Genomic DNA, 27,618 nt, shown 5'->3' with positions numbered 1-27,618 from the left:
CAGATATTCCCTTCACTCTCGCCCACGCAATTATACACACACCCGCAAACACATATGCGATGCATGCACACTGTCTTGTTATCACTCTATTGTTTGCCATCTTAAACGCTGCCTCCGTTCTCAGGAGCAGTGGGGTTTTCACCTCGCGCTCAGCACGTGTTGTTCTGCCAGTAATCTGCTTGTCACACAAACCCCAGACCCACAAACAGCCTTCACTCACTGTCACTCTTTCTTTCTTATTGCCAATTTGAAAAAAAAATCTCTTCAAAGAGAACTCCTTTCTCATAAACCATGAAACTCGTAAACGCGTCTGGGAACGTTCAACCCCGAGCACCACATCAAACCCCTTCCGAACCGCAAGTCTGAGGCACGCAGCAAGAACAAAACCCCAGACAGCTGTTTTGCTTGTTTTCTGACATTAAAAACATCCATTACATGGATTACTGAACAATGGCTACCAGACATCCACAATAACAAACTAATTACGGCTGTTTCAGATGCTTTCTAAAACCCAGGCCTCTGTTTCCAACAAACACCATCAGCCTTATTTCAGCTGTAAGATGAGCAGCGAGCCAAATGCATAGAGTGCATTGTGTGGATTATGGATGTTTGGGAAATGTTTGTCTTATTTGTTTGGCTCTGAGCTTAAAACATTTATAACATCGCTGTTACAGCGTGTGCAGCATTTAGACGGGTGTGTCCCTCTGGGGAACCCTTAGATGGTCTGTCTAGAACCCTACAACACAGGGTTTTCATTTCAGAAACAGTAAAGTCCCCTTTTTCTGAAAGTGGTTCAGTTCTATTCGTAGCATCACACTTTTGACCTCTTCAGTCTGATTGGTCAGAAGGTGTTGATTAAATTTCTATTAACATCGAAGGAGTTTTGATTGTCATGTAATATATAAAATTCATGAGAGAGGAAAAAGTGAGTCTGGTGATGGAACAACTATTTTTATTCTATCCACATTCACTGGATATGAGCAATCGTGCGCTCTGATTGGCTACTCTACTACACGGCTATCAGCTCATATACCATGAGTAGAGAAAAACAAAATGGCAGAGCGTGTTGCTGAACCAACTGAGGACGAAATAAAAACTCTATTCGAAAACAAAACCTCAGAAAAAAAGCAACAAAATATGGAATGAAAGTATTTGATGGTAAGAACGTGTCTTTTTTTAATTTTTCAAGAATTATCGCATTTTTCACAAATTGCTCCTGTCATTTCGCCGGTTTGTTTACATTTGAAACGGAAATGATTTTGTCGGACGTTTTGTATAAAGTTTTCATTTATCAAATTTGCAAAAAATAAAAATACTCTGTTTCTCAAAATCCAGTGAATGTGGATAGAATAAAATAGTTATTCCACAAAATCGAGTTATACATGGCTTATAGCTACGTGCCTCGTCGGCTATAAGCTCGTGTACGACTCGATTTCGTGGAATAATTGTTAAATAGCTGCTACAGTGTAAACGATAGCAGGAACTAACTTGGTTTGTTTTGCAGCTGTTCCACAACATTTAATGCAAGTATAAATGATTAACAATCTTCACATGTTGTTCATTAATACATTAAAAATAAGAGAAATTAAAAAAAAAAAGCACAAAACAACTTAAGATTTTTTTGGGCTTTTTCCACCTTTATTGGATAGGACAGTGTAGAGACAGGAAATGAGCGGGAGAGAGACAGGGAGGGATCGGGAAATGACCTCGGGTCAGAATCGAACCCGGGTCCCCGGATTTATGGTATGGCGCCTTATCCAACTGAGCCACGACGCCCCACGAAACAACTTTTTAAAGAAATGTTTCGGCACATCTTACGCCATCTTAAGTTTAATGAGGAATGACTAGTCTTGCATCACATGACAGTATATATATGCCATGAACTAATCAACCAATTACAACACCAATTAACCATGTCTTTAAAAATGTTTTTTTTTTACATTAAAATAGTAATCGTATGGTGGTGTAGTGGTTAGCACGGTCGCCTCACAGCAAGAAGGTTCTGGGTTTGAGCCCAGCGGCCGGTGAGGGCCTTTCTGTGTGGCGTTTGCATGTTCTCCCTGTGTCTGCGTGGGTTTCCTCCAGTTTCCCCCACAGTTCAAAGACGTGCAGGTTAGACTAATTGGTGGCTCTAAGGCTACGTTTACATTAGACCGTATCTGTCTCGTTTTCTTCACAGATGCACTGTCCGTTTACATTAAACCGCCTGGAAACGCCGGGAAACGGGAATCCGCCAGCGTCCACGTATTCAATCCAGATCGTGTCCGCTCCGGTGCTGTGTAAACATTCAGAATACGCGGATACGCTGTGCTGAGCTCTAGCTGGCGTCTCATTGGACAACGTCACTGTGACATCCACCTTCCTGATTTGCTGGCGTTGGTCATGTGACGCGACTGCTGAAAAACGGCGCGGACTTCCGCCTTGTATCACCTTTCATTAAAGAGTATAAAAGTATGAAAATACTGCAAATACTGATGCAAATACTGCCCATTGTCTAGTTATGATTGTCTTTAGGCTTGCCATCCTTCCATTTGCAAGTGGTAAGTGATGTGCGCTGGGATCACACACACAGCGGCTCAGTCCCGAATCACAGCTTGTTCACTTCACTCGCGTGCTCTGTGAGCTGCGCAAGGCCGGAGTGCGCACCCTCCAGAGGGCACTCGCTGTTCAGGGCGGAGTGATTTGGAGCGCAGGATGCCTGCGGAGCCGAGCGTATCCGTGTATTGGTATTGCTGTGTGCACGCAAATCATGTATTGGTGTTGCTGTGTGCACACTAATCGTTTTAAAAACGTTAATCTGATGATCCGCTGATACGGTCTAATGTAAACATGGGCTAAATTGACCGTAGGTGTGAATGTGAGTGTGAATGGTTGTTTGTCTCTGTGTCAGCCCTGTGATGATCTGGCAACTTGTCCAGGGTGTACCCCGCCTCTTGCCCCTAGTCAGTTGCGATAGGCTCTGGCTTGCCCGTGACCCTGTACAGGATAAGCGACTACAGATAATGGATGGATAGTAACTGTAAGCAATTTATTGTGATAACAGAAGTAGGAAAATACTTCAGGGCGTGCAGTTCTTGGAAAACAGTCCACGTGAGTGTGGTAACATCACACCACCTTGTTGTGGAGTATACAGCACGTCCTGATTATTTTTTCATGCTTAGGTAACTACTTAAGGCATTGTTATTGCTGTGTTGTTTTTTTTTCCATTTCTGGTTTCTGGTTGAGAGTACGTCATGCGCATTCTGGCTGCCGCTTCTCACTGGAGCTTTTTTATTTTATTTTCTCTCCTTTTTTATTTAATTTTTTTCTTTTTTCTGTGTTTGATATTTGAGTGTTTTTGTCCGCCGGTTGTGGTGTAGCTCCGGACCCAGTTTTGGGCGTCGGTTCCCTCCAGGCCTTGGTTCGCTGTGGGTGATGCCTGTGCTCCCAGCTATTGACTGTAGTGAGCTTATTGCTCATTTTAACATCGTGGTTGTCCAGCGCTCTGTGCTTTAATGCTTGGCGTGATGTTCCGAGTGATGTTGCTCGGTGGCGTCACGGCAGCTGTGCAGACGGTTTGGGACATACCAGTGCTCTGCGTGGCAGTGCTTCTGTGCTCGCTTTGTGGATCCATGGTGTGGTGTTCGAGCGAGGTTGCTGGCGGCGTCACGGCGGCTGTGCTGGAGGTGTGGGACTTGTTTTTGTGCGCCTTTTGGTGGGACTGTGGCTGCTACACCACTGGAATGATATCCTGACCTCTATTTGGTGGACTTTTTTCTTTTCTTTTTTCTGCCTATTATTGTAAAGTGACCTTGGGTTTTGAGAAAGGCGCTATATAAATTGAACTTATTATTATTAGGTTATAGAGTGATGTTTGAATGGTGTAAGCCCCCCAGTCCTCCCATCACATATCCCAACACCAAACTATATAATTTATAATACACATCTCTCCCATTTTCCCCAAAAATATCCATTAACGACATTAAACACATTTTTTTTCTTTTAACCATAAATGGTATCTGACAACTTATTCACACCTTAGATGCATTCATAGCAGTTACAGAAAACACGCAGTGAATTGGATTGAACAGCATTTCAAATCCAATCTAATATTTCAGGGTGATGCTGATGCTCAGAAGATTAGTGTGTATAGATGTATAGATAACTGTGTAGGCGCTAATAAACTTCTCCGTTGGTTTTGCAGTAGAGCGCTCTGTTTATCAGTCTCCGTCAAATAATTAACATTACAGCACGATGCACAGATGCTTGACAGGGAGGTGATGAAAGCTGATGTGCTGCGTGCTACGTGTGTGTGTGTGTGTGTAAAAGTGAGAGGAAGTGTGTTGGTGTGAAAACGAGAGCCGAGGTGATATCTAATAATGATAATCATATGGAAGGATATCTTCAGTTTTTTTTTTTTTCCCCGTGTCGCAGCTCACATTCAGGGCCTGACATTCAGCACCTAATCAAGATTAAGTGTGCTGCCTTATTGCCGGTAAATGTTAAGTCTTTCTTTTTTTCACCCGACAGCGCAACTACAGTCTTTTTCTTATCGCAGGGAGTTATTAGAATGCCATCGCAGCTCCCCGAGTGCCCATTAAGGGTCATTAGCATCAAAACGAGATGTCATCATCATATTTGTTTATTCTGAGAGGTGATAATTAGCCCAAGCACGCTATGATTGGTCGACAGCCTCTGCTCGACAGTGCAGAGAATTTTTTTTTTTTTGCTTCCTCTTCCATTGGAAATTCCTGCAGGAGCAGAATCTCACTTAAACCGTGTTCACTTCACACATACACTCTTTCTCACACACACAGTTCGTACCAGGGCCTGGGAGATATCAAATGTTGCAAGAAATATTCACGCAGGAAGGATGAGGATAAAATGAACAAAAGAGAGATTGCAGCCGTCAGGAAAAGATAACGTTAGAGTTTGGAGTTGGGAGACGGCGGGGAGTAAATAAGGAGGGAAACAGAGACAGAGAGACTTCCTCTTGTGATACATTAGGAAAACGGCACGTACTGTACCGTTTCATGCTGATAAAATATTTATGAGGTTACATTGCAAATCTCACTATTTTTCTATCTCCGCTTTCATTCCTGCTTCTATTCTTCAACCAGCCAGGGATTTTTTTTTCCACTCCCTTTTTCGGTTTTATACTAGTTCCACACTTTCCTGAGTATCGGTTTCTCCACCCTTTCACCCACTCAGTGTTGGGTATGATAATGAGCTCCTTCCATCATATTGAGGTGGTGATTAAAACCCAAGCACACTGGAAGCATATACTCTCTCTCTCACACACATACACACACTTGGTATGCTGACACTCTCGTGTTTGGCATCAAAGAGACTTGTAAATCCCAGTCTGCCCTCTTCTCCCTCAACCTCCCTCTCTTTCTCTCTCTCTTTCTCGCTTTCCTATAATCATCATTGGCTGTCTCTGGAATGAATTCATTGCCCGGAGATGTTCCTCCCGCTGCTGTTGCAGTTGCTGCTGTGTGTGTGTGGTACATGAAATTCTTTGTCTTCCTCTCCAGCAGTTTTTCATGTTTTATTACCAGGTAAAAATCCCCTGTTGTGTCACACACGCTCGTGCGTGATACACACTTGCACACCAGTGCCGCATGCCCTCTACCCCAAGAACATTATCTGAAAAACCTCAGGGTTAATGTGAGATTTGTTGCCGTTTAATTCTCCTTAATGCTTCCACAGCTTCCACATTTGAAATCTGTTGATTTTATAAATTGAATTTATGCTAATGCAAAAAAGAAGTAGTTCTCATTCGAATTCAGGAGGAAAGTGTGGCGCGTGAGTTAGTGTGCCTGCTTTGGTATTTGTGCGCCGGTATTTGGTATTTGACAGCTGACAGTCGGCGCTCTTATTGACTTACGATTCCAGCCACATGGGTGGGGTTCAAATTGCTCTTCAAATTCAACATGGTGCCCTCAAAAGCAGTCTTCCTTCACATGCGCGCACACACCCAGAGAGAAATGTGCAGAGACATAGCTTTTTATTCCTGGCTCGAAGTGAAGTGCAGGCTTTGTGTAGTGTCCTTCAGCTTTGTGTACGTGTCTGTACGACTGAGTCTGCCATTAATGGTGTCTGTATGGAGTTTTTTTTTTTTTAACATGAACAGGTCCAAACAGGAACCAATAGAACATCTCGTTCATTTTCCACCAAGCTTAGAGACCGCTTGAGCAATGTCATTATTAATTTCAGCGCAGAAACGGTTCGAATATTCGCTTGAGCCTTTGTGTCAGTCCATCAGATTTTCACACCAGATGCTTAGATTGTGGATTTTGAGTTATACTTGCTGCATTAAACTACCCAGTCTCTATATGCAGGAAATACAAACCAAAGTGAAATCAGACCAATGGAATTTATTATAAATCTGACATGACATCATGTGCACGCAACCCAAAATGGTCCATTTTCCAGGCACTGACTCCAGATGATACAGAACCTTGTGAATCCATCAGGAGACAATCTCAACTGTAGATTATTGACACATTTCGCAGATTTGTTGAGCAATAGACCACAAAATGTTGCTCGGAAGGGCAAGAAAACACGTGGTGAACTATTAGCGCTGCCAAGCGAATGTTGCGTGAAAACTGCGCTTGCATGATCGACGCATTTTCACTACAAATCAAAACGTCATTCACTGATATTATGGCAGAAGGAAGATCTATACTTGTCTCAGTCGGGGATGATGTTAAAAGTGGTAAATGTATCCTGTAGGGGGCGCTATTGAAGATTATTTGTTGATAGTTACTGGATCAGCCAACGAAAACAGTCCAAAATATTGTGCGCTTTTCAACGCCGTTTCTATGCATTCTGTAAACAGCACATCTGGTACAAAAGTCCCATGACGTTTCCCCTATAGCTGTGATGAAATTAGTGATGAAAGTAACCTCCTAAATCTCCTAGCTTATTACTCAGTTGTTAATTATAAAGCATATTATCCATTAATTGCTTTTTTTTTTTCTTCAGTAATTGCCATGAAAAAAAAGTTTGTAGTAATGAGACAATTTTGTAGGTTTGAGAGTGAGGAGTGTCAAGTCAAGTTTATTTGTATAGCGCTTTTAACAATAAACGTTGTCGCAAAGCAGCTTTACAGAATTTGAACGACTTAAAACATGAGCTAATTTTATCCCTAATCTATCCCCAATGAGCAAGCCTGTGGCGACGGTGGCAAGGAAAAACTCCCTCAGACGACACGAGGAAGAAACCTCGAGAGGAACCAGACTCAAAAGGGAACCCATCCTCATTTGGGCAACGACAACATGACTATAACATTAACAGTTTTAACATGAAGTCAGTTTCGTTAATGTTATAAACTCTTCATTGATGGAAACTTGAGTGCAAAACTGTTCATGACAACCGCAGTCCTAAAGTTAGCAAGTCAACTGTAGTCCTCAGCCATAAAAGCATTACTGTAAGTGTCCAGAGCGTCCTCCAGGTGTGGCTTTCAACTGTCCTCATGGGGCCGTCCTCAACAGGAGCAATGCGATGAGACTCCAACCAGACACAGGACACCAGGATGGATCAGGCAGGTCCGAGGAGCAGAAGAGGTCAGCAGCTCGATCCCAGGATCGACATGTAACTCAGAGGGACAGATTGGGGGGGGGAGAGAGAGAGAGAGAAAACACAGGTTGTTAGGTATGCCCAATGTCACCTGAATAAGTAGGAACAGTATACATATTGCACGGAGTACAAGCAGGGACTCCGGCAAAACTAACTATGACAGCATAACTAAAAGGGGAGAGCCAGAAGGTAACACAGGCATGAGGGAGCCCTGGGACATAAAGCAGCAGCCACTACACCATCAACAAACTCGAGTGAGTGAGCAAGCAAGTGGGGAACTGACAGCATCCATACATCCCAGTTTACCAAACCACTCTGTCTGAGGACCCTCCAGATCTACTCATTTACCTCATAAACACCATTAACAAAAGACTTGACTAAACAGATATGTTTTCAGCCTAGACTTAAATGCTGAGACTGTGTCTGATTCCCGAACATTACTTGGAAGGCTGTTCCATAACTGTGGGGCTTTGTAAGAAAAGGCTCCGACCCCTGATGTAGCCTTCACTATACGAGGTACCAGCAGATAGCCTGCACCTTTTGATCTAAGTAGGCGTGGCGGGTCATAGAGGAGCAGAAGTTCACTCAGGTACTGTGGTGTGAGACCATTCAGTGCTTTAAAGGTCAGTAGTAGTATTTTAAAATCAATACGAAATTTGATTGGGAGCCAATGCAGTGTGGATAAGACAGGTGATGTGGTCATATTTTCTAGTTCTAGTAAGGACTCTTGCTGCTGCATTTTGAACTAACTGGAGCTTGTTTATGCACTTATTGAAACATCCAGACAGTAAGGCATTACAATAATCCAACCTGGAGGTAATAAAAGCATTAACTAGTTTTTCCGTGTCATGTAGTGACATTAAATTTCTTATCTTAGCAATATTTCTGAGATGAAAGAAAGCTATCCGGGTGATGTTATCAATATGAGTTTCGAATGAAAGACTGGGGTCAGTAATCACCCCGAGGTCTTTTACTGCTGCACGTGAAAGAAAAAAGCAGTGAACCCAAGACAGAACCTTGTGGAACACCAAACTTTACCTCAGTATGTCTAGAAAAATCACCATTTACATCAACACACTGATAGCGATCAGTTAAATAAGACCTGAGCCAGGAGAGGGCCATTCCCTTAACTCCCACAACATTTTCTAGTCTATCCAGAAGAATGGAATGATCAATGGCAGACCTGGGCATTTTACGGCCCGCGGGCTGCATCCGGCCCTTCGGTTCATTCTGACCGGCCCGTGTAAGGTTAATTAGAAATTACAAAATAAACGTATTTTCTAATTTTACCTCATGGACTGAATAGCAATTCGTACAACCGGTTTCTTCTTTTTTTTTTTTTCTTTTCTGAATGTGCATTGCTTTTATTTTGAAGTTGTGTTCAACAAAAACGCAATGCGCGCGACATGAGCATGACATGAAATCCCACGAAGCCTAATCCCACGATAACTACTTCCGTAATTTGTCCAGACCAACCACAAACTTGTACGTCATCCTTCAAACGGTCCAGCCAATCACATAGTGTGACGTCACCAGCAGGCGCCCGAGCCGATCTATAGATCTGATAACTACACCGAATCAACATTGTTGCGAGCAGGTCACAGGAAGACTTTAGCCCCCAAAATGTCCGCAAAAAGAAGAAAGGTAGATGCCGAATACAGGGCTTTCAACAAAACATGGACTGCTAAGTATTTATTTACTGAAGTCAGAGATAAAGCCGTGTGTTTAGTTTGCGGAGAGCAGATCCAAAAAACTGAAAAACACCAAATGAGGTGATTAGACTACAAATGTGGGCATCATTATTATAATATGATGTATCTTGCCTGATATTTGGAGTAGAAAGACAATATTGTGATGTCTTTATTGTGTTTTGGGGTGAATGTGACTGAAAAAAAATGGTACAAACGTTCACATTTTGTTAACCATTGTTTTGGGAAATTTGATTGAATAAATGACATTTTTTGTAAGGCAACCTCGTTTTTTCCATACTCTTACCAGTCTTAGCAGCTTGTAAAAACAATGTTATTTATTGCTTTATATAAAGAAATACAATTAATATTATACAGAATTTAGTTCAGCCTTTTGGTCTGGCCCTCCACAAAATTTTCTGTTTCTCATGTGGCCCCATGGAAAAAATAATTGCCCACCCCGATCAATGGTATCAAATGCTGCACTAAGGTCAAGCAACACAAGCAGTGAGTCACAGCCCTGATCAGACACCAACAGTAGGTCGTTTACTACTTTAACCAGAGCTGTCTCTGTGCTATAGCCTAGGTCACAACCGGACGTATGATTTTTTTTTGGCGTTTCCCAAATCGCTGCGGTTTTTTTTTTTTGTTCGTGGAGAAAGACGCACGTTGGCCGTAAGTTTGTCTTGCAACCTGAAAAAAACGTAAGCGCCCGTAGAGTTTGTTTGACATGACAAAGAACCTCTGCGGCCGGCCTACGTGATCAGCACGTCACACGTGCGCCCTCCGTGCGTTTCTTGCGTTTTTTTGCACATAGACCGGCCGTAGGAGCACGTACGGCCGGTTGTGACCTAGGCTTATGATGAGGTCTAAATCCTGACTGATACATTTCATGGATGTTGTTCCTATGTAAATATGAGCATAACTGCTGTACCACAGCTTTTTCAAGGATCTTGGAGATAAAGGGGAGGTTTGATATTGGCCGATAATTGGACAGCTGACAGGGATCAAGGTCAGGTTTTTTTTAATCAGGAGTTTGATAACTGCTAGTTTAAAGGATTTGGGTACATACCTGATCCTCAGAGAAGAATTTATTATTTTTAGAAGCAGTTCAATTACTTCAGGTATTATCTGTTTGAATAGACATGTAGGTAAGGGATCTAGTACACAAGTTGAGGCTTTTGATGCGGAGATTAGTGGTTTGAATTTTTTGTCGGATATTCTCAATTTTGTCATTAAAAAAAAATTCATGAAGTCGTTGCTACTACATACTGCAGGCGTGCATGTGTGGACTTATTCCTGGTTAATTTTGCTACAGTAATAAATCTAGGATTATTTTTGTTATCTTCTATTAGGGAGGAGAGATATGTTTATCTAGCAGCACTAAGAGCTTTTCTATACTTCAGGAAGCTCTCCTTCCAAGCTAATTTGAACACTACCAATTTTGTTTGACGCCATTTACGTTCCAATTTTCGAGTGGTCTGTTTTAAAGTGCGAGTGTCATCATTATACCAGGGTGCTAATTTTTTTTGTCTCTGACCATTTTCCTTTTAAGAGGAGCTACATTATCTAAAGTATGGCGGAACGTTGACTCTAAGCATTCAGTTGCCTGATCAAGTTCTGCAGGGGCTGACAGTGACCCAATCAAAGTGGATAACTCTGGGAGATAATTTATAAAGCCTGTGCAGTAGTTGACGTGAATGTACATTTAATACAGTAGCATGGTGAGGTGCATATATTATTACTCAGACATATTTTGAATGAGGGCGGCATGGTGGTGTAGTGGTTAGCGCTGTCGCCTCACAGCAAGAAGGTCCGGGTTTGAGCCCCGGGGCCGGCGAGGGCCTTTCTGTGTGGAGTTTGCATGTTCTCCCCGTGTCCGCGTGGGTTTCCTCCGGGTGCTCCGGTTTCCCCCACAGTCCAAAGACATGCAGGTTAGGTTAACTGGTGACTCTAAATTGACCGTAGGTGTGAATGTGAGTGTGAATGGTTGTCTGTGTCTATGTGTCAGCCCTGTGATGACCTGGCGACTTGTCCAGGGTGTACCCCGCCTTTCGCCCGTAGTCAGCTGGGATAGGCTCCAGCTTGCCTGCGACCCTGTAGAAGGATAAAGCAGCTAGAGATAATGAGATGAGATGAGATAACCTGAATGTTAGTATTAGATCAAGGGTGTGACCACCATTATGGGTCGGTCCTATGACAGTCTGATTAATCCCTACTGAATCTAAAATGGACACAAACGCTATTTTCAAAGGGTCTTCTGGGTTATAGAAGTGAATATTAAAATCTGACAACTAAAGCTTTGTCTAAGGAAATAACCAGATCTGAGATAAAATCTGCAAATTCAGAAAGAAACTCAGAATATGACCCCGGGGGCCTGTAAATAATAAGCAACGGAATTAACTGGGTAGACCTATTTTTCAAGGCTACATACATTATATGAGTATGAAGAACTTCAAATGTATTAAATTTATAGCCAGTTTTTTGTGTTACACCTAGATAATCATTATGAATAACGGCGATGGCTCCTCCTCTGCCAGTTAGACGAGGCTGGTGTATATAACTGTATCCAGGAGGACTAGCTTCATTTAATGCTATATATTCATTTGGTTTAATCCATGTTTCAGTTAAACAAAGTACATTAAACTCCTGATCAGTAATGAGTTTATTAACCATTAGCACTTTAGATGTAAGAGATCTAATATTTAATAGCCCCACCTTTTGATCAAAGGTGCTGGCAGTGGCTGTACAGTCAGTATGATCTAGTTTTATATTGATTAGGTTACTGGAACAAACTCTGAGTATTTCTACTTTTTTGTTGAGCTCGGGGAACAGGTACAGTCTTGATGTAGTGGACCCTGAGTGACGACTCTGTGCAGCTAGCAGACAGTCGGTTTAGCCTGTTCGTCTGCTCCCTGGCCTTGGCTCTGGATTGTCAGAAATTAACTAGGCCTGTTCTGAGACTATGACCTATACTGCAGGAAATGAGAGCAGCACCTTCCCGAGTGAGATGGATACCGTCCCGCCCTAACAGGCCAGCAGTGCCCTCAAAATTAGCCCAGTTATCTATAAAGCCCACACTGTTTTCAGAGCACCACCTGGACAACCAGCAGTTCAGCGACCATAACCTGCTGTAAGCTATATCGCCACGCCGCATTGGGATGGGGCCAGAGCGTACTACAGCATCGGACATCGCCTTCGCTAATTTAAACACCTCTACAAAGTTACTCTTGGTAACCTCAAACTGACGAAGGCATATATCATTAGCTCCTGCATGGATAACTATCTTTGAGAACTTGTGCTTACCTAGGACCCTAAGATTACCTGCTATGTCTGGCACCCTGGCTCCCGGTATACACCTGACTAAAGCTGCTGGTGCCCCTAAAGGCTGAGCTAATTTCACATGCCGTATGATAGAGTCCCCTATAACCAGAGCTCTTTCAGGTTTCTCAGTGGGTGCATCACTAAGGAGAGCAAACCTGTTCGACACGTGACGCGGAGAGGAGTGGTGCTCCCATGGGCGAGCCTCAGCGGTAGCTTTGGCTCTACGCTTATGCCGCTGAGCCGTCACCCATTTGCCTCGCTGTAAGGGCTCTAATGCTGGAGTTGGGGGATTACTAACTCCACCTAGGGCATCCAGACTTCCCCTACAGAAACTACACTGTTCTCGTTCTCACTGGCCTTCTCTAAAGCCTGGATACACGCTTTTGGCACTGTAATCTTCTCCGTCAGAGAGCTAACTAATCTGCACTTATCACAAATAAAGCTATCGCTACCAACGGAGGAAGAATGACTAAACTGAACAGGCTGAAGGTGTGCCATGATGAAAGGATTCATGTACCTTAATCGAAGATCTGTTGATATTAAAGCAGTAAATTGTTTGGGGGAAAAAATCATTTTAATTTCATTTGACTGCTCACAAAAATGAATGAACGATAAACAATAAGGAAGGTATGACTTGATATGAATAAAAATTGAAACTATTTTGTGTGTGTCGTGTTGGAGCGATATGGTGGTGCAATATTTATCACTGTCGCTTCACAGCAAGCAGGTGCTCTGGTTTCCTCCCACAGTCCAAAGACATGAAGATGAGGTCATTTTGCTCCTCTAAATTGCCCATAGGTGTGAATGTGAGTGCGAATGGTTGTTCATCTCTGTGTTAGCCCTGCGATAGATTGGCAACTTGCCCAGGGTGAGGGTGTATCCCACCTCCAAAGTCAGCTGGGCTTGACTCTAGCTTCCCTGCATCATTTTATATTTAAATAAAATTGGCTGGCTTTGAGTGGTATATCATATATATTCCATTCAGCTAGCATGATATTGAACAAGTTGAAGACGAGTTCTAGCTGAATGGAATATATTTGATATACTATGAAAAAAACCAGCCAATATTATTATGATTCTACATACACATTCGCTGGAACAATTATAGATTTTACAAAAAGTTAAGAACAGGGGGTAACTTACAAATATTGATTGATGAATCTGATCAAATGTAATTCAGTGTTCTGTCAATCCAATGTACATGTACAAAGTCAAAGTTCTAACAATAAAAATGGTACAAGTCCAAAAACCCTGAACAGCAACCCAGCAAGCGATATACAGGTTGAGAGTGCAAGTTCAAAGTTACTCTTGGTTGTAGTTCATTGTTCCATTGCAGTTGTTCAAAACAAAAGGGCTTTGCTGAGTGAAGTCCTCTTGGAAAAGTCTCCATCACTTTTCCTCACCTCCAAGTAGAACTTTATATTTCTGCTGTTGCTCTCTTTTCCAGGTTTTGATGTCCATTGGTATGTTTTTCTCTTGTAAATATGCGTGAAGAATATCCAGTGAAATTTTTGTAGCCTTTTGGGTGTTCAGTGCGTCTGTCACTTTAAATCTACGGTTTTTAATGAAGCAAACCTCGCAGCCATTTTTGTGAACAAACTGTCAGTCACTCGCTGGCGCGGAAGTTTTACGTCTCTGACGTGTGTCTTTTCCAGTTTTTCCATATATTTAATGCGTGAAGATTAAATGCGTGAAGAATATCCAGGGAAGTTTTGGTAGCCTTTCGGGTGTTCAGCGCGTCTTTCTCTTGAAATCTTCGGCTTTTAATGAAGCAAACCTCGCGGCCATTTTTGTGAACAAACGGTCAGTCACTCACTAGCGCGGAAGTTTTACATCTCCAACGTGTCTCTTTTCCGGTTTTTTGAGGTCTGTTTTTCTCCTGTAAATATGCGTGAAGAATATATAATGAAGTTTTGGTAGCCTTTCGGGTGTTCAGCATGTTTTTAGTTTCAGTTTTATTTAATGCTTAAACCGAGCACTGAGTTAACCCCTTTTTCTCTCTCTCCCGGTCAACAAAGAAATGATTGTGCACATGCGCAACAGAAAAGTTTTGTCATTGGATCTTCGCGTGTGACGTCGTGTTGTCTTGACAATGTGCAATATTGTAAACCATATTCAGCGCTCATTCTCCATTGGGTAGAGTGGCGTAATACATGGAGGATAAGCGATATGATAATATTGCATGCCATCAATAAAGCCGCTAGAACGGAATAGAATATATGTTTTTATTCCATGGAAAAAGTGGCCCATATGTGTAATAATTGATATTATTATCCATACAGGACACTTTTTCGGTGGAATAAAAACGTGTTCTATACCCTTCTAGCGGGTTTCAGTCATTTGGTTTAATAGCATGCAATATCGTTAGTATATCACTTATCCTACGTGTATTACACCACTCTACCCAATGGAGAATGAGTGTTGAATATGGTTTACAATATTGCATGGTTGTCAAGGCAACATGACGTCACACGTCGGAGACGTAAAACTTCTGCGCTAGTGAGCGACTGTGACAATTTGTAAACAAAAATGGCTGCCAGGTTTGCTTCGTTAAATACGGAAAATTTTGAGAGAATTTTGAAAGAGAAAAACGCGTTGAACACCCAAAAGGAATGTGTATGAATAATAATAATAATAATAATAATATTGGCTGGCTTTTTTTCGTGTTATATCAGATATATTCCATTCAGCTAGCATGATATTGAATGGGTTAAAGACGAGTTCTAGCCGAATGGAATATATCTGATATACCATGAAAAAAAGCCAGTAGTGTTTAAATATATTTCGTTGTTGTTTTTGGTTGTGTGTACTGATGCAGTGTGGGATGAAGAATTAAAGAAAGACATTACATCATATGTATGTAATTTGTAAGTGACAAATAAAGAACCTTGACCCTGACAGATAAGCGGTGCAGAAAATGGATGGCTGGATGGATTGTGCTGTAGAAGAAATTTGCTGAATCAAAAATACAGATGCGTAGAGAATAAAGCAACTCAAACGTAGCTGTAATTTTATTCAGTGTTTGTAGGATGTAGCAGTGAGTAGTGTTAACCCCACGAATTGCATTAGTTCTTGGTAGCGTCAGTTTTGAGCAGCTGGAACCATTGGTACTGAACTGTTGGCCAGTGCTGTTGAGTTTTCTGTTGCCAAAAATTGTAGTACTTCTGTGCAGCTGAGAAAGGCTCTGCATGTGTGGGTTGGTGTGTTTCTGTGTTTCCGTTTATCATTGTATGGTGCAACACACACCATTATAATTGCCCGGATGTCTGTTTCTGAGGGAAATGGGTGGAATTTTGACAGCACTCTGCAGCCAACTAAGCAACATGCCAAAGATGAGCTCTCTGCAACACACCACTGACCAGAAGAGAGAAAGAAAATGAGAGAGGGTAGGGAACGAGTAGGCGTAACCAGAGTCAAAGGTCAGATTTGGAATCTGAGCCTGTTAAAGTCTTAAAAAAATTCTTCAGTAGTGTTCAGCTCTGCTGCCTCCATTAACCGTGCGCTGTGTCAGAGAAAGCATCCAGTCATTCAGCAGACTCCAAGAAGCTGCACCGAGTCTGTTATCGCAACGTCGCTAAGCAAAAATCAACCCCATTTACTTTCATCCCATCAAACAACACAGCTCATTCCAAAGTGTAAGGAAGAGCTCGTCTCCCAATACAGCCCCCCTCATGCCTTTCTCTTTCAATTCCCCGCACAAAGAAGTTCTGTCACTCAGCTGAGTGCGTGCGTGTGTGTGTGTGTTTTCCTCTCTTTCCTTCTCATATGCCCTGGAAGGCTTATTATCATTTAAGAAGAGAGAACGAGACACTGTAGAGGAGAGAGAGAGATATTGTTGAACGCTGATCGTGCAGAAAACGCTCGTTTCAAATTTGAGCCATGAAATTGGATGTTTTGACAGCGAGCGAGACCCCCTGCACTCTATTATATCAGCCTTTTGTTCGCTTCTCTTTCCTCCCCGGGTTAGAAAGGCACACACGTACACGTATGTGGGCAGTGCAGATCCAGGAGACGTCCTCCGGTTTTGTTGTCTGTTTTGTCTCTTGCCTGTGATTTCATGGAGGATGTTGTAGGTGACACACCCTTTTTTTCCCCCCCTCAGTAACACTTCTTAATTTATTTGGCAGGGTGGGGCCTCTGTGAAGGTCTTGGCTTTTTACTCTTGTGTTTTTAGGCCATGGTTTGTCACTGATATCATAGACCTAATCAGTTTTTTGTACTCATTTTGCTATTTTGGTTATTATTATTATTATTATTATTTCTCAAAAGTAGTTGCTAATGATATATTAATCACACATAATTTTTCCATCTTCCCTTTTTCCTCTCAGAGGAAGCACAAAGAAATTAATTAAGCACAGCAAACTATTTAAAATAGATAGTAGGTGGAGACTTATTACATCTGTTAATACAGCCCTAGCATCACTGGATGCACAGGAAGCTTTCCACAATTGTCTACCCGGACAACATTAGCTTAAAATCTTTTAAAAATTGTCAGTGGTGAGGTTTGTTGCCAGTTAGCGCACAGTTTTATTTTTGTTTTATTTTTTACCAGCCTTTTGATCATGTACTTTAATGCAGGCCAGCATGAGCGTCTCCCACTGGAAGGCCGAGGCGTGGCGTGGAAGGCAATGTTCCGCCTTCACTCCTAATAAACAAGGTGTTTCTACAATCTCGCAAAGCCGAGGCCTAATTGAAAAGAAGTGGCTAATCTGGCTAGCGTGTCAAACAGGCCTTTGAGCTGAGGCTTTGAAGAGGGGAGATGAGGAGGTAAAACGTTGTGCATACTGATCGACCCCACTAACTCCACTCTCTCATCTTTCATACAGCAGCAGCAGCAGCAGGCCCCCAAGACTTCTGCTGCTGCCAAATGAATTAAAGATGACTCGTCTCCCCTCCAATGCTCCTCTCACTCTACTTTTTTTTCCCCCTCTCACTCGGTGTCCTTTGATACCATTTTTTTCCTCTCTCTCTCTCTCTCTCTCTCTCTTTTGGAATGAAATAACGTTCTGTGTTTTAACACAAATTAGTCAAAGTTGAGTCCCAAGCAGGTCTGACAGTTTTCATATGTAGAGAAACAGAATGGTGTCTGCTTTCAAGATGTGTCTGGTTTCAGGTGCCATTACTTTCCACGTCTGATTCTGGTGATAAAATTTCATAAAATTCAAGAAGCGCTAAGTAGTTACATCATGTCACGGGACGTGTAATTTAGCACTGAACGTCTACTCGTATCTACTTCTACTCGTTCCTTCATCCGTCGTTCTTATGAGTGTGTCTCAGATGATACCAAAAGTAGCTTATGGTTTGCACATCTGCCCTTTGTGAATGAACGCAGCAGATGCTGTTGCGCTTCTGTGTCTGCAAAGCAGCAGTTTGATTGAGGCTAGCTGAGAGAGATGCCGGGTCGGAGCTGAATGTCCTCCGCCGTTCTTCTGAAGGTGACAGGACTTTGAAGAACAGAAGAATCTGTTTGAAGCAGCAAGCCTTTGTGTTGTATACTAAGGCACTGCAGAACATATTCTCTCTGGTGTGTTTGTGTTAACCTAACTATTGTCTTTTTTGCCCTCTCTCCTTATTTTCTCTCTCTCTCTCTCTCTCTCTCTCTCTCTGTTTTTCTCTCTCTATTATTCAATGTGTCCCTCTACAACTATCTTGCAATCATTCTTCCATGTGTTTCCTTTCTCTTATACTGTACCAAACTTTCCATCCTTTCCCCTGTTTGCTTCCTTCCTTTCATGCACTATTTTTTTCTGCGCTGTGTTCTTCCTTTGCTCTGGTTCTATTGTGCTCTTTCTGAATTCATGAAATGCTTTCGTGTGCCCTCTCTTTTGCCTTCCTGCCATCCCTGCAACACTTTTTTCCCAAAAAAACCCCCACCCCACATTCATTCCTATCTTGTTTTTCCCTTACCGTATTCTCTCTCTGTCTGTCTCTCTAACAGGTAAGGGGGTGCCATGCCGGCTGCTGCTCCCCTGCTGCTCCTCCACGCCATCTGCTGGTGGCCCTTGGTGCTGTTCCTGTTGTTGCCCCCCATGCCCCTCTTTGGCCTCACCAATCCCCCGACCTTCATCTCCTTGTACGACTCGCGCTTTAACCACCTCTTACTGGACTCCAGCTCAGGCTATGTCTATGTAGGTGCAGTTAACGCGCTCTACCATCTCTCCCCAGACCTCCAGCTCATCTCATGGGGCAAAACAGGGCCCACGCTGGACAGCCCTGACTGTTTGCCCCCGATTGAGCCTAAAGACTGCAGCCAGGCACGCCAGACTGACAACACCAACCAGCTGCTGCTCCTGGAAAAACAGGAAGGGTCACAAGCACAGAGCCTGATTGTGTGCGGCACTGTGCTACAAGGCATCTGCGAGAAGCGCAGCCTGGCCAATGTCTCCCAGGTGCTGTACCACACGGCCAACCCCGTGGACACACAGTACGTCGCTGCCAATGACCCGCGTGTCTTCACCGTGGCCGTGCTCAACGAGCACAAGGGCATGCGCCTCATGCTTGTGGGACGAGGCTACACCAGCAAAGGACCCGGTGGAATTCCACCAATCACAATGCGCCGCCTTGAGCAGTACCAGTCCTCTCCTGCGTTTTCACACGAGGAACTGGGTAAGCTTGTAGTGGGCAGTTACTCCGAGTACAACAACCAGTTTGTGAAGGCACTGCACCATGGCACACACATTTATTTCCTGTTCTCACGTCGCGATACGTTGAACACACGTGATTATCAGACATACATATCACGCCTTTGTGCCGGAGACCCCAGCTTTTACTCGTATGTGGAGGTACCACTGAGCTGCACAGGAGGCTACAACCTGGCACAGGCAGCTGCCATGGGAACTTACCTTGGAAAAGCCACCATCTTTGTTGCCATGGCGGCAGGGCAGGTGTCGACACCCACGCCCACAGGGCGCTCGGCACTATGTGTGTACAGCATGGAGAAACTGGATCAGGTGCTGAACCAGACACAGTTTCTGTGCTACACACAGGAAGGAAAAGGAGACAAAGAGCAGGAGGCGTACATCGCGTACGAAGTCTCCTCCAAGTGCCTCAAGCTTCCTCAGGTGAGTCATCACGAAAACATTAATGTTTGGGTTACATTACGTGCTACTCGGCTACACTGTAATAGCGTTCAGATATTGCGGACAATACAGATTTAATTATTTCACAGACTTAAGTCACTGTTTTGTCTTATGAAAGGTTGGGAGACAAAAAAAAAACGTGGATGTTTTGGTTTGGAGTTTGTGAAGAAAAGGAGTAATGAGTGTGGGTTTTTAAAAGGTCATAAGGGAACGAAGCTCACGTATTTACTGCGGTACAGGAAGGATTAAGTTCAGCTGTATGCGTCATTGTTTACTGTTGGTTAAATAAATTTGAGTGTAATAGTTTGGGACAGGTTGGAAAAAAAGACAGAGAAATGTATTTTAACCAGCAAGATGTTTAGTGTAAGTTAATTTTCACAGATGGCCTTTCTCTACCGTACCTCAAAGAACTTAGACTGAAAAGACCCCTAAAAAGAACTAGAGCAGACAACCACAATGATTCGGTGGTTCCTAGTATCAAGAGAGATTCATCTGGTGGAAGAATGCAAGCCTACACAGGTCCCGAGTTATAAAATACCTTGCCGAGTGAACTTAAGTCATGTGTAAACATTAACAATTTCAAGATACAATTGACAACTTTCCGATTGAAATCAGCTCATGCTTCTTAGATTCTGACTTGTTTATTGAATTTTAATGATTTAAATTTTTATTCTGTAGTGATTTTAAACTTTAAGTATAATTATTAGCTCATCCGGCCGACAAGTGATATCCCATCATGTGTTGTCCGGCGTCATCCACATTTCACAAAAATCGCTGCTTCTCTCTCAATTCTTCACCAATTTTTATTCTTTTTGGCAGGAAGGTAGGTCTGCCTGGGGTGCATATAGCTTCAACCCAAACTCACATAATTGCAATTAATAATGAAGATATGGAGTAATTAAGCCCTAACGAGCAGTTTCCACACAAATCGCGTCTTCTCCCTCAATTCTTCACCGATTTTGATTCTTTTCGGCATGAAGGTAGGGTGCATATAACTTCTACCCAGATTTGCTTAATTGCAATTATTAATGAAGTTATGGACTAATTAAGCCTTAATAAGCAGTTAAACAAAAATGGCTTCTTCTCAGTCAATTCCTCGCCATTCCGGATTCTTTCTGGCAAATAGGTCGGTATTCCTAGGATGTATATAGCTTGTATATAGTGTATATCGCTTGCAGCATTTATTGCGCAAGGTGGCCCACTTTAGATCGTTCCTTCTGGATTAGACGGGTCCTGAGTGAGCTACGCCATCATTGACGCGCTCGTTGTTTGTTTGCATTTTTTTTTAATTGTAAAGCACTATAGCGTGTACAGATATAGCACTATATAAATGTAATAAATTATTATTGTTATATGAAATAGTGTTTGTAAAGTTAAAAAAAATCAAGGTCAGTTTAAAATCTCCTTTTTTTTTTTTGGATGTGATAACTTTTTTTAATCTCTTGTCATATGGTTCGACTAGTCTTTGCATGTCTTGTTCACTTTTTGGTTATAACTCTCCCAGATGTCAAACACTTCCTTTGTCTATTCAGATCCGGAGTTGAAGAGAGTTGGAGCAAACCGCTGACTTGTTTCCTTCAGTTCTTTTCAGACTATTTTTCTGTTGATTTTTCATGTTTTGGATTGTTGTTCTGGTTTTTATTAGGGGTGTAATGGTACACAAAAATCACGGTTCAGTACGTACCTCGGTTTTGAAGTCACGGTTCAGTTCATTGCAGGTTGTTTATTATGAACTTTTGTAAACATCAACAGTTTCCATCCATCCATCCATCCATTATCTGTAGCCGCTTTATCCTGTTCTACAGGGTCGCAGGCAAGCTGGAGCCTATCCCAGTTGACTATGGGCAAGAGGCGGGGTACACCCTGGACAAGTCGCCAGGTCATCGCAGGGCTACATCAACAGTTTATAGTTTTTAAATATCATTTTAAATGAAACTTACTAAAAAATAATGTATAAAAATCTCATCTCATTATCTCTAGCCGCTTTATCCTGTTCTACAGGGTCGCAGGCAAGCTGGAGCCTATCCCAGCTGACTACGGGCGAAAGGCGGGGTACACCCTGGACAAGTCGCCAGGTCATCACAGGGCTGACACATAGACACAGACAACCATTCACACTCACATTCACACCTACGGTCAATTTAGAGTCACCAGTTAACCTAACCTGCATGTCTTTGGACTGTGGGGGAAACCGGAGCACCCGGAGGAAACCCACGCGGACACGGGGAGAACATGCAAACTCCACACAGAAAGGCCCTCGCTGGCCCCGGGGCTCAAACCCAGGACCTTCTTGCTGTGAGGCGACAGCGCTAACCACTACACCACCGTGCCGCCCCATGTATAAAAATAAAATAGAATAAAAAACAGAATACTGATGCAAACAACTGATAACATCTCATCTCATCTCATCTCATTATCTCTAGCCGCTTTATCCTGTTCTACAGGGTCGCAGGCAAGCTGGAGCCTATCCCAGCTGACTACGGGCGAAAGGCGGGGTACACCCTGGACAAGTCGCCAGGTCATCGCAGGGCTGACACATAGACACAGACAACCATTCACACTCACATTCACACCTACGGTCAATTTAGAGTCACCAGTTAACCTAACCTGCATGTCTTTGGACTGTGGGGGAAACCGGAGCACCCGGAGGAAACCCACGCGGACACGGGGAGAACATGCAAACTCCACACAGAAAGGCCCTCGCTGGCCCCGGGGCTCAAACCCAGGACCTTCTTGCTGTGAGGCGACAGCGCTAACCACTACACCACCGTGCCGCCCCATGTATAAAAATAAAATAGAATAAAAAACAGAATACTGATGCAAACAACTGATAACATCTCCAATAAATAAGATTCTCAAATAAGTTAAAATGAAATTAACTTTTCCATATTGACTGACAAGCAGCATCAACAGCTCCAGCTTGTAGGCCTGTTCAGATTCGTTCAACTTTTTCTTTTTTTTCTTCAGAAAGATTAAGTTGTCCACATTGTCCTCTGAAAGGGCAGATTTGCTGGCAATTACAGTGTCTCCAGCTGTAGAAAATACCCTCTCGCTTGGGACAGAGGTTATATTCACATTCGTGTGGTGCTGTTTCACATGAGTGATTAAGTTTGATGTGAAATGTGTTGCCAGAAGCGTAACCGATTACTACTGAACAATGTTGACCCAGTGCTTTCATCTTATCCACTTGTCTTTGTCCGTTGTTGTATTTCACCAGGAAACCGAAGTGTTCCCAAACAGGAGACCTTAATGATAAGGGTGGGTCTTCAAGCTCTGGCTTCTCGTTTACATTACCCATGACGTTTGCTAGCTTGGCTGTGTGTGTAGTGCGCTCGAAGTGCGAGGCGGAGACTTAACAAACGTACGGTCCGCCACTTAACATGTTCGTGTGGGAACTCGGGTTTGAAGTACGCAAAAAAGCCTACTGTTAAAGACTGCATTCAGTACACATCTGTACCGTGCTGAAATTCCTGTACCAAAACAGTCCGGTACAAATACATGTACCGTTACACCCCTAGTTTTTATACAGAAACAGAAATGGGAGACGCAGAGTTTTGCACATAGCTGTTTTAATGCTGTTGCAATTGGTTATATTTATATACTTGCATTTAAATAATATCGGCTGGCGTTGAGTGGGAAATCAGATCCATTCAGCTAGCATGATATTGAACGAGTTGAAGATGAGTAGCTGAATGGAATATATCTGATATACCACAAAAAAAGCCAGCCAATTTTTACCATTATTATTATTATTATTAGGGCCCGAGCCCTATGGGCGAAGGCCCTATTGTTCTTGTAAGAGTTCACTATTATTATTCTTCCGTCTTCTTCTTCTTCTTTATTTTTCTCCGCTGTTGGGCCATTTTCGGGGCGCTTGCCATGGGCGAAAACGCACGAAATTTGGCACCAGTTCCGAGAATTGCCACCGCTACTCAGAACCAAAAGCCCAAACTTGGCCGGGGCTCAGGGCCTCTATAGCGCCCCCTAAGTCGTTGTGATTTTGGTCTCCCGCATTAACGTGCCTGGTTGCCATGTAGTTTGTAGTAGTGGCATGCCATTTGGTACGCATATGTATCGCACTAAGCCGGACAAAAATGTAATGCCAATGCATTAGCCACGCCCAACAGGAAGTGAGGTAATTTCACTTTTGTGCGAAATGCATGGCCACGAAGACGGCGCAACTCCTCCTAGACCGTTCATAGGAATGTCACCAAAATTGATACACATCATCTACAGACATGGCTGACAAAAGTTACTAAATACGTTTCACGTAGCATAAACCGTTCAGAAGTTATACGTCAATCAATTTTCGATGCAAAATTTTACATGCTTAAAAATTCATAACAAATCTTCTGATTGCTCAAGACTGCTCATACTTCACACGCTAATCACTCATTGGGCTTCTGACATGTTACCCAATTTCTGTGATATTTCGCCACTGGGGGCGCTATTTTTGGGCAAAAATTCCAATCTTTCCTCAAATTTGGTCAAACTTCACGACCTCCCTCTTACTACCTCCCATGTCATGTATACCACATTTTGGGAATTTTCGTCCATGGGGGGCGCTGTTTGTGGCCGACGCAATTGCTCCAAAAGGGGTTTTTGGTAAATAATTCCATAATGCTTTTCCTTCACACCACTACCTTGTGATAGTGCGTTGCTGTTGTAGACACTTATTTTTCCAACTCATAATCGCTCATGTACAGCATAGCGCCACCTACTGACATGGGAAAAACCAAAAAATTTATTCTTCAAAAATCTATATCTCATCTTCTACTTACTCAATTGTCATCAAACTTCATACACAAACTCTTCATAGCTCACCTGACATGTACGCCAAATTTTGTGCACTTTCGCCCCTGGGGGTGCTGGTTATGGCGGAAATGATATTGCAGCTTCTGATTTGTCAAACTTGGCAAGCAAACTCTGTACAAGACCCTTATTGGGGCGCTTGCCATGGTCGACAACGCACGAAATTTGGCTCCTTTTTCTTAGACTGCCACCGCTACTGAGAACCAGAAGCCCAGATCCAGGCGGGCCTCAGGGCCTCTATAGCGCCCCCTAACTCGTTGTGATTTTGGTCTCCCGCATTAAGGTGCCTGGTTGCCATATAGTTTGTAGTAGTGGCATGCCATTTGGTGCGCATATGTATCTCACTAAGCCGGACAAAAATGTAATGCCAGTGCATTAGCCACGCCCAACAGGAAGTGAGGTAATTTCACTTTTGTGCGAAATGCATGGCCACGAAGACGGCGCAACTCCTCCTAGACCGTTCATAGGAATGTCACCAAAATTGATACACATCATCTACAGACATGGCTGACAAAAGTTACTAAATATGTTTCACGTCGGATAAACCCTTCAGAAGTTATACGTCAATCAATTGTCGATGCAAAATTTTCGATGCTTTAAAATTCATAACAAATCTTCTGATTGCTCAAAACTGCTCATACTTCACAAGCAAATCACTCATTGGGCTTCTGACATGTTACCCAATTTCTGTGATATTTCGCCACTGGGGGCGCTACTTTTGGGCGAAAATTCCAATCTTTCCTCAAATTTGGTCAAACTTCGCGGCCACCCCCTTACTACCTCCCATGTCATGTATACCACGTTTTGGAAATTTTCGTCCATGGGGGGCGCTGTTTTTGGCCGACGCAATTGCTCCAAAACGGGTTTTTGGTAAATAATTCCATTATGCTTTTCCTTCACACCACTACCTTGTGATAGTACGTTGCTGTTGTAGACACTTATTTTTCCAACTCATAATCGCTCATGTACAGCATAGCGCCACCTACTGACATGGGAAAAACCAAAAAATTTATTCTTCAAAAATCTATATCTCATCTTCTATTTACTCAATTGTCATCAAACTTCATACGCAAACTCTTTATAGCTCACCTGACATATGCGCCAAATTTTGTGCACTTTCGCCCCTGGGGGTGCTGGTTATGGCAAAAATGATATTGCAGCTTCTGATTTGTCAAACTTGGCAAGCTAACTCTTTACGGTCTTTCGCGGGGAAGCATGCCCCCGCCCCCCTTGGCCGCTGGCGCGAGGGCCCGTCGAGGCCGCTTGCGGCTTTAATTATTATTATTATTATTATACATACACATTCCTTTCAGATGTTGAATGCGTTTTTCTCTTTCAAAATTCTCTCAAAATCTTCTGTATTTCATGAAGCAAACCTGGCGGCCATATTTGTTTACAAATTGTCACAGTCGCTTGCTAACATGGAAGTTTTACATCTCTGACGTATCTCTCTTCCAGTTTTTCGATGTCCGTTGGTATGTTTTTCTCTTGTAAATATGCGTGAAGAATATCTAATGAACTTTTGGTAGCCTTTCTGGTGTTCAGCGCATCTTTCACTTTCCCGACGAATAAAGAAATGCTTCTGCGCATGCACAACGGAAAACTTTCTCATTGGATGTTCACATCAACTCCGACGTATGACGTCATGTTGTCTTGATAACCATGCAATATCGTAAACCATATTCAACGCTCATTCTCCATTGGGTAGAGTGACGTAATACACGTAGGATAAGCGATATGCTAACAATATTGCATGCTATCGAACCAAATGAATGAAACCCGCTAGAAGGGAATAGAGCACGTTTTTATTCCATGGTAAAAGTGTCCTGTATGTATAATAATACACCATATTGTTATTAGTACAGTTTGGTGTATAGAATAGGAACACCATATGCGCATCATCGTCAGCATTCATACTGGATTCTGTATGTTGTCACCTGGACCAGGACAATTACCAAACCTGATTTCTGATTGTGAAACACTGTTTTTATCAGAACATGGATCAAAATTGTGTGCTGTTGTGAAATTGTAATGATGTTAGACCTGCTTTACATCCTTGAAGGTCGCATTTTGTGAACCATGACTAAATAATTAATATAGTAAATAAGCATGATTATCCTATATGAGCAGAATAACAGAGACATAATTATGCTGATCTGGTTAGACAGTTTTCTGCCCATTTATATGATAATTTTTTCACATTGTTTTACATGATACAGAGCGTGATATGATGAAACGTGTAGCATGGTAATTTGCAAACAGTGCAGTGTTCTTTAGTTCCTTGCTAAGATTTTTGAGTGGAAAGAAAATGTAGAATTCATACAGGAATCTCGTCAAGCGTGATAACCACATTGCAGTCATGTTTGTCCTGTGTAGCTTCACTACAGGATTAAGAGTAAATTTGCATATTTAAGAGTATTTTCTTCATTTTGAAGGAATTTACTGTCTTGATTTGTTTCATGCAAGGGTAGTGCTCAGCAGTTAGGGCAGTTAAGGCTCTGGGATATTGAAGCTTTAACTCTCAGCATGACCAAGCTACTACTGAGCAAGGCTTTTATGCTTCAGCTGCTCAATTGGCGACTCTGAATTGCCCCTAGGTGTGACTGAGTGTGTGACCGTGTCCGCTCACAGACTGGTGTCCCATCAAAGGAGTGTTCCTGGGATAGACTCGAGATCCACCGCAACCCTGACCAGGGTAAAGCGGTTAACGAACGGATTAGCCTAATTGCTAGTGTCTAAATTACATGTTTGGTGTGTTTGAAAGTATGTATGTATTTTTATTCTGTCCACGTTCGCTGGATATGAGCAATCGTTGCTCTCATTGGCTATCAAAGCTCTCATTGGCTACTCTACTACTAGAATATCAGCTTGTATACCGTGAGTAGAGAAAAACAAAATGGCAGAGCGTGTTGCTGAACCAACCGAGGACAAAATAAAAACTCTACTCGAAAACAAAACCCCCCAAAAATACAAAAAAGCAACAAAATATGAAATAAAAGTATTTGATGGTAAGAACGTATCTTTTTTTTTAATTTTTCAAGCATTATTATTATTATTATAGAATTTTTCGCAAATTGCTCCTGTAATTTCGCCGGTTTGTTTACATTCTAAGCGGAAATGATTTTGTCGGCCATTTTGTGTAAAGTTTTTAT

At 42.6% G+C, this 27,618-nt stretch overlaps 1 protein-coding gene across 3 annotated transcripts in view; it reads left to right on the top strand.

Annotated features, from left to right (window-relative positions):
- plxnb3 (plexin B3) overlaps positions 1 to 27,618 on the top strand; it is a 275,840-nt gene that overhangs the window by 113,069 nt on the left and 135,153 nt on the right. For all 3 annotated transcript variants that reach the window (XM_060932435.1, XM_060932436.1, XM_060932434.1), the window contains exon 2: positions 18,514 to 19,636. In XM_060932435.1, the coding sequence (XP_060788418.1) occupies positions 18,527 to 19,636 (1,110 nt within the window). In that variant the 5' untranslated portion in view covers positions 18,514 to 18,526. The remainder of the gene's footprint in view (positions 1 to 18,513; positions 19,637 to 27,618) is intronic.

The sequence above is a fragment of the Neoarius graeffei genome, chromosome 10 (assembly GCF_027579695.1).
Source record: "Neoarius graeffei isolate fNeoGra1 chromosome 10, fNeoGra1.pri, whole genome shotgun sequence".
Lineage (NCBI taxonomy): Eukaryota > Metazoa > Chordata > Actinopteri > Siluriformes > Ariidae > Neoarius > Neoarius graeffei.
Note: the sequence above shows the minus strand (reverse complement) of the source record. Positions and strands in the feature narration are given on the sequence as shown.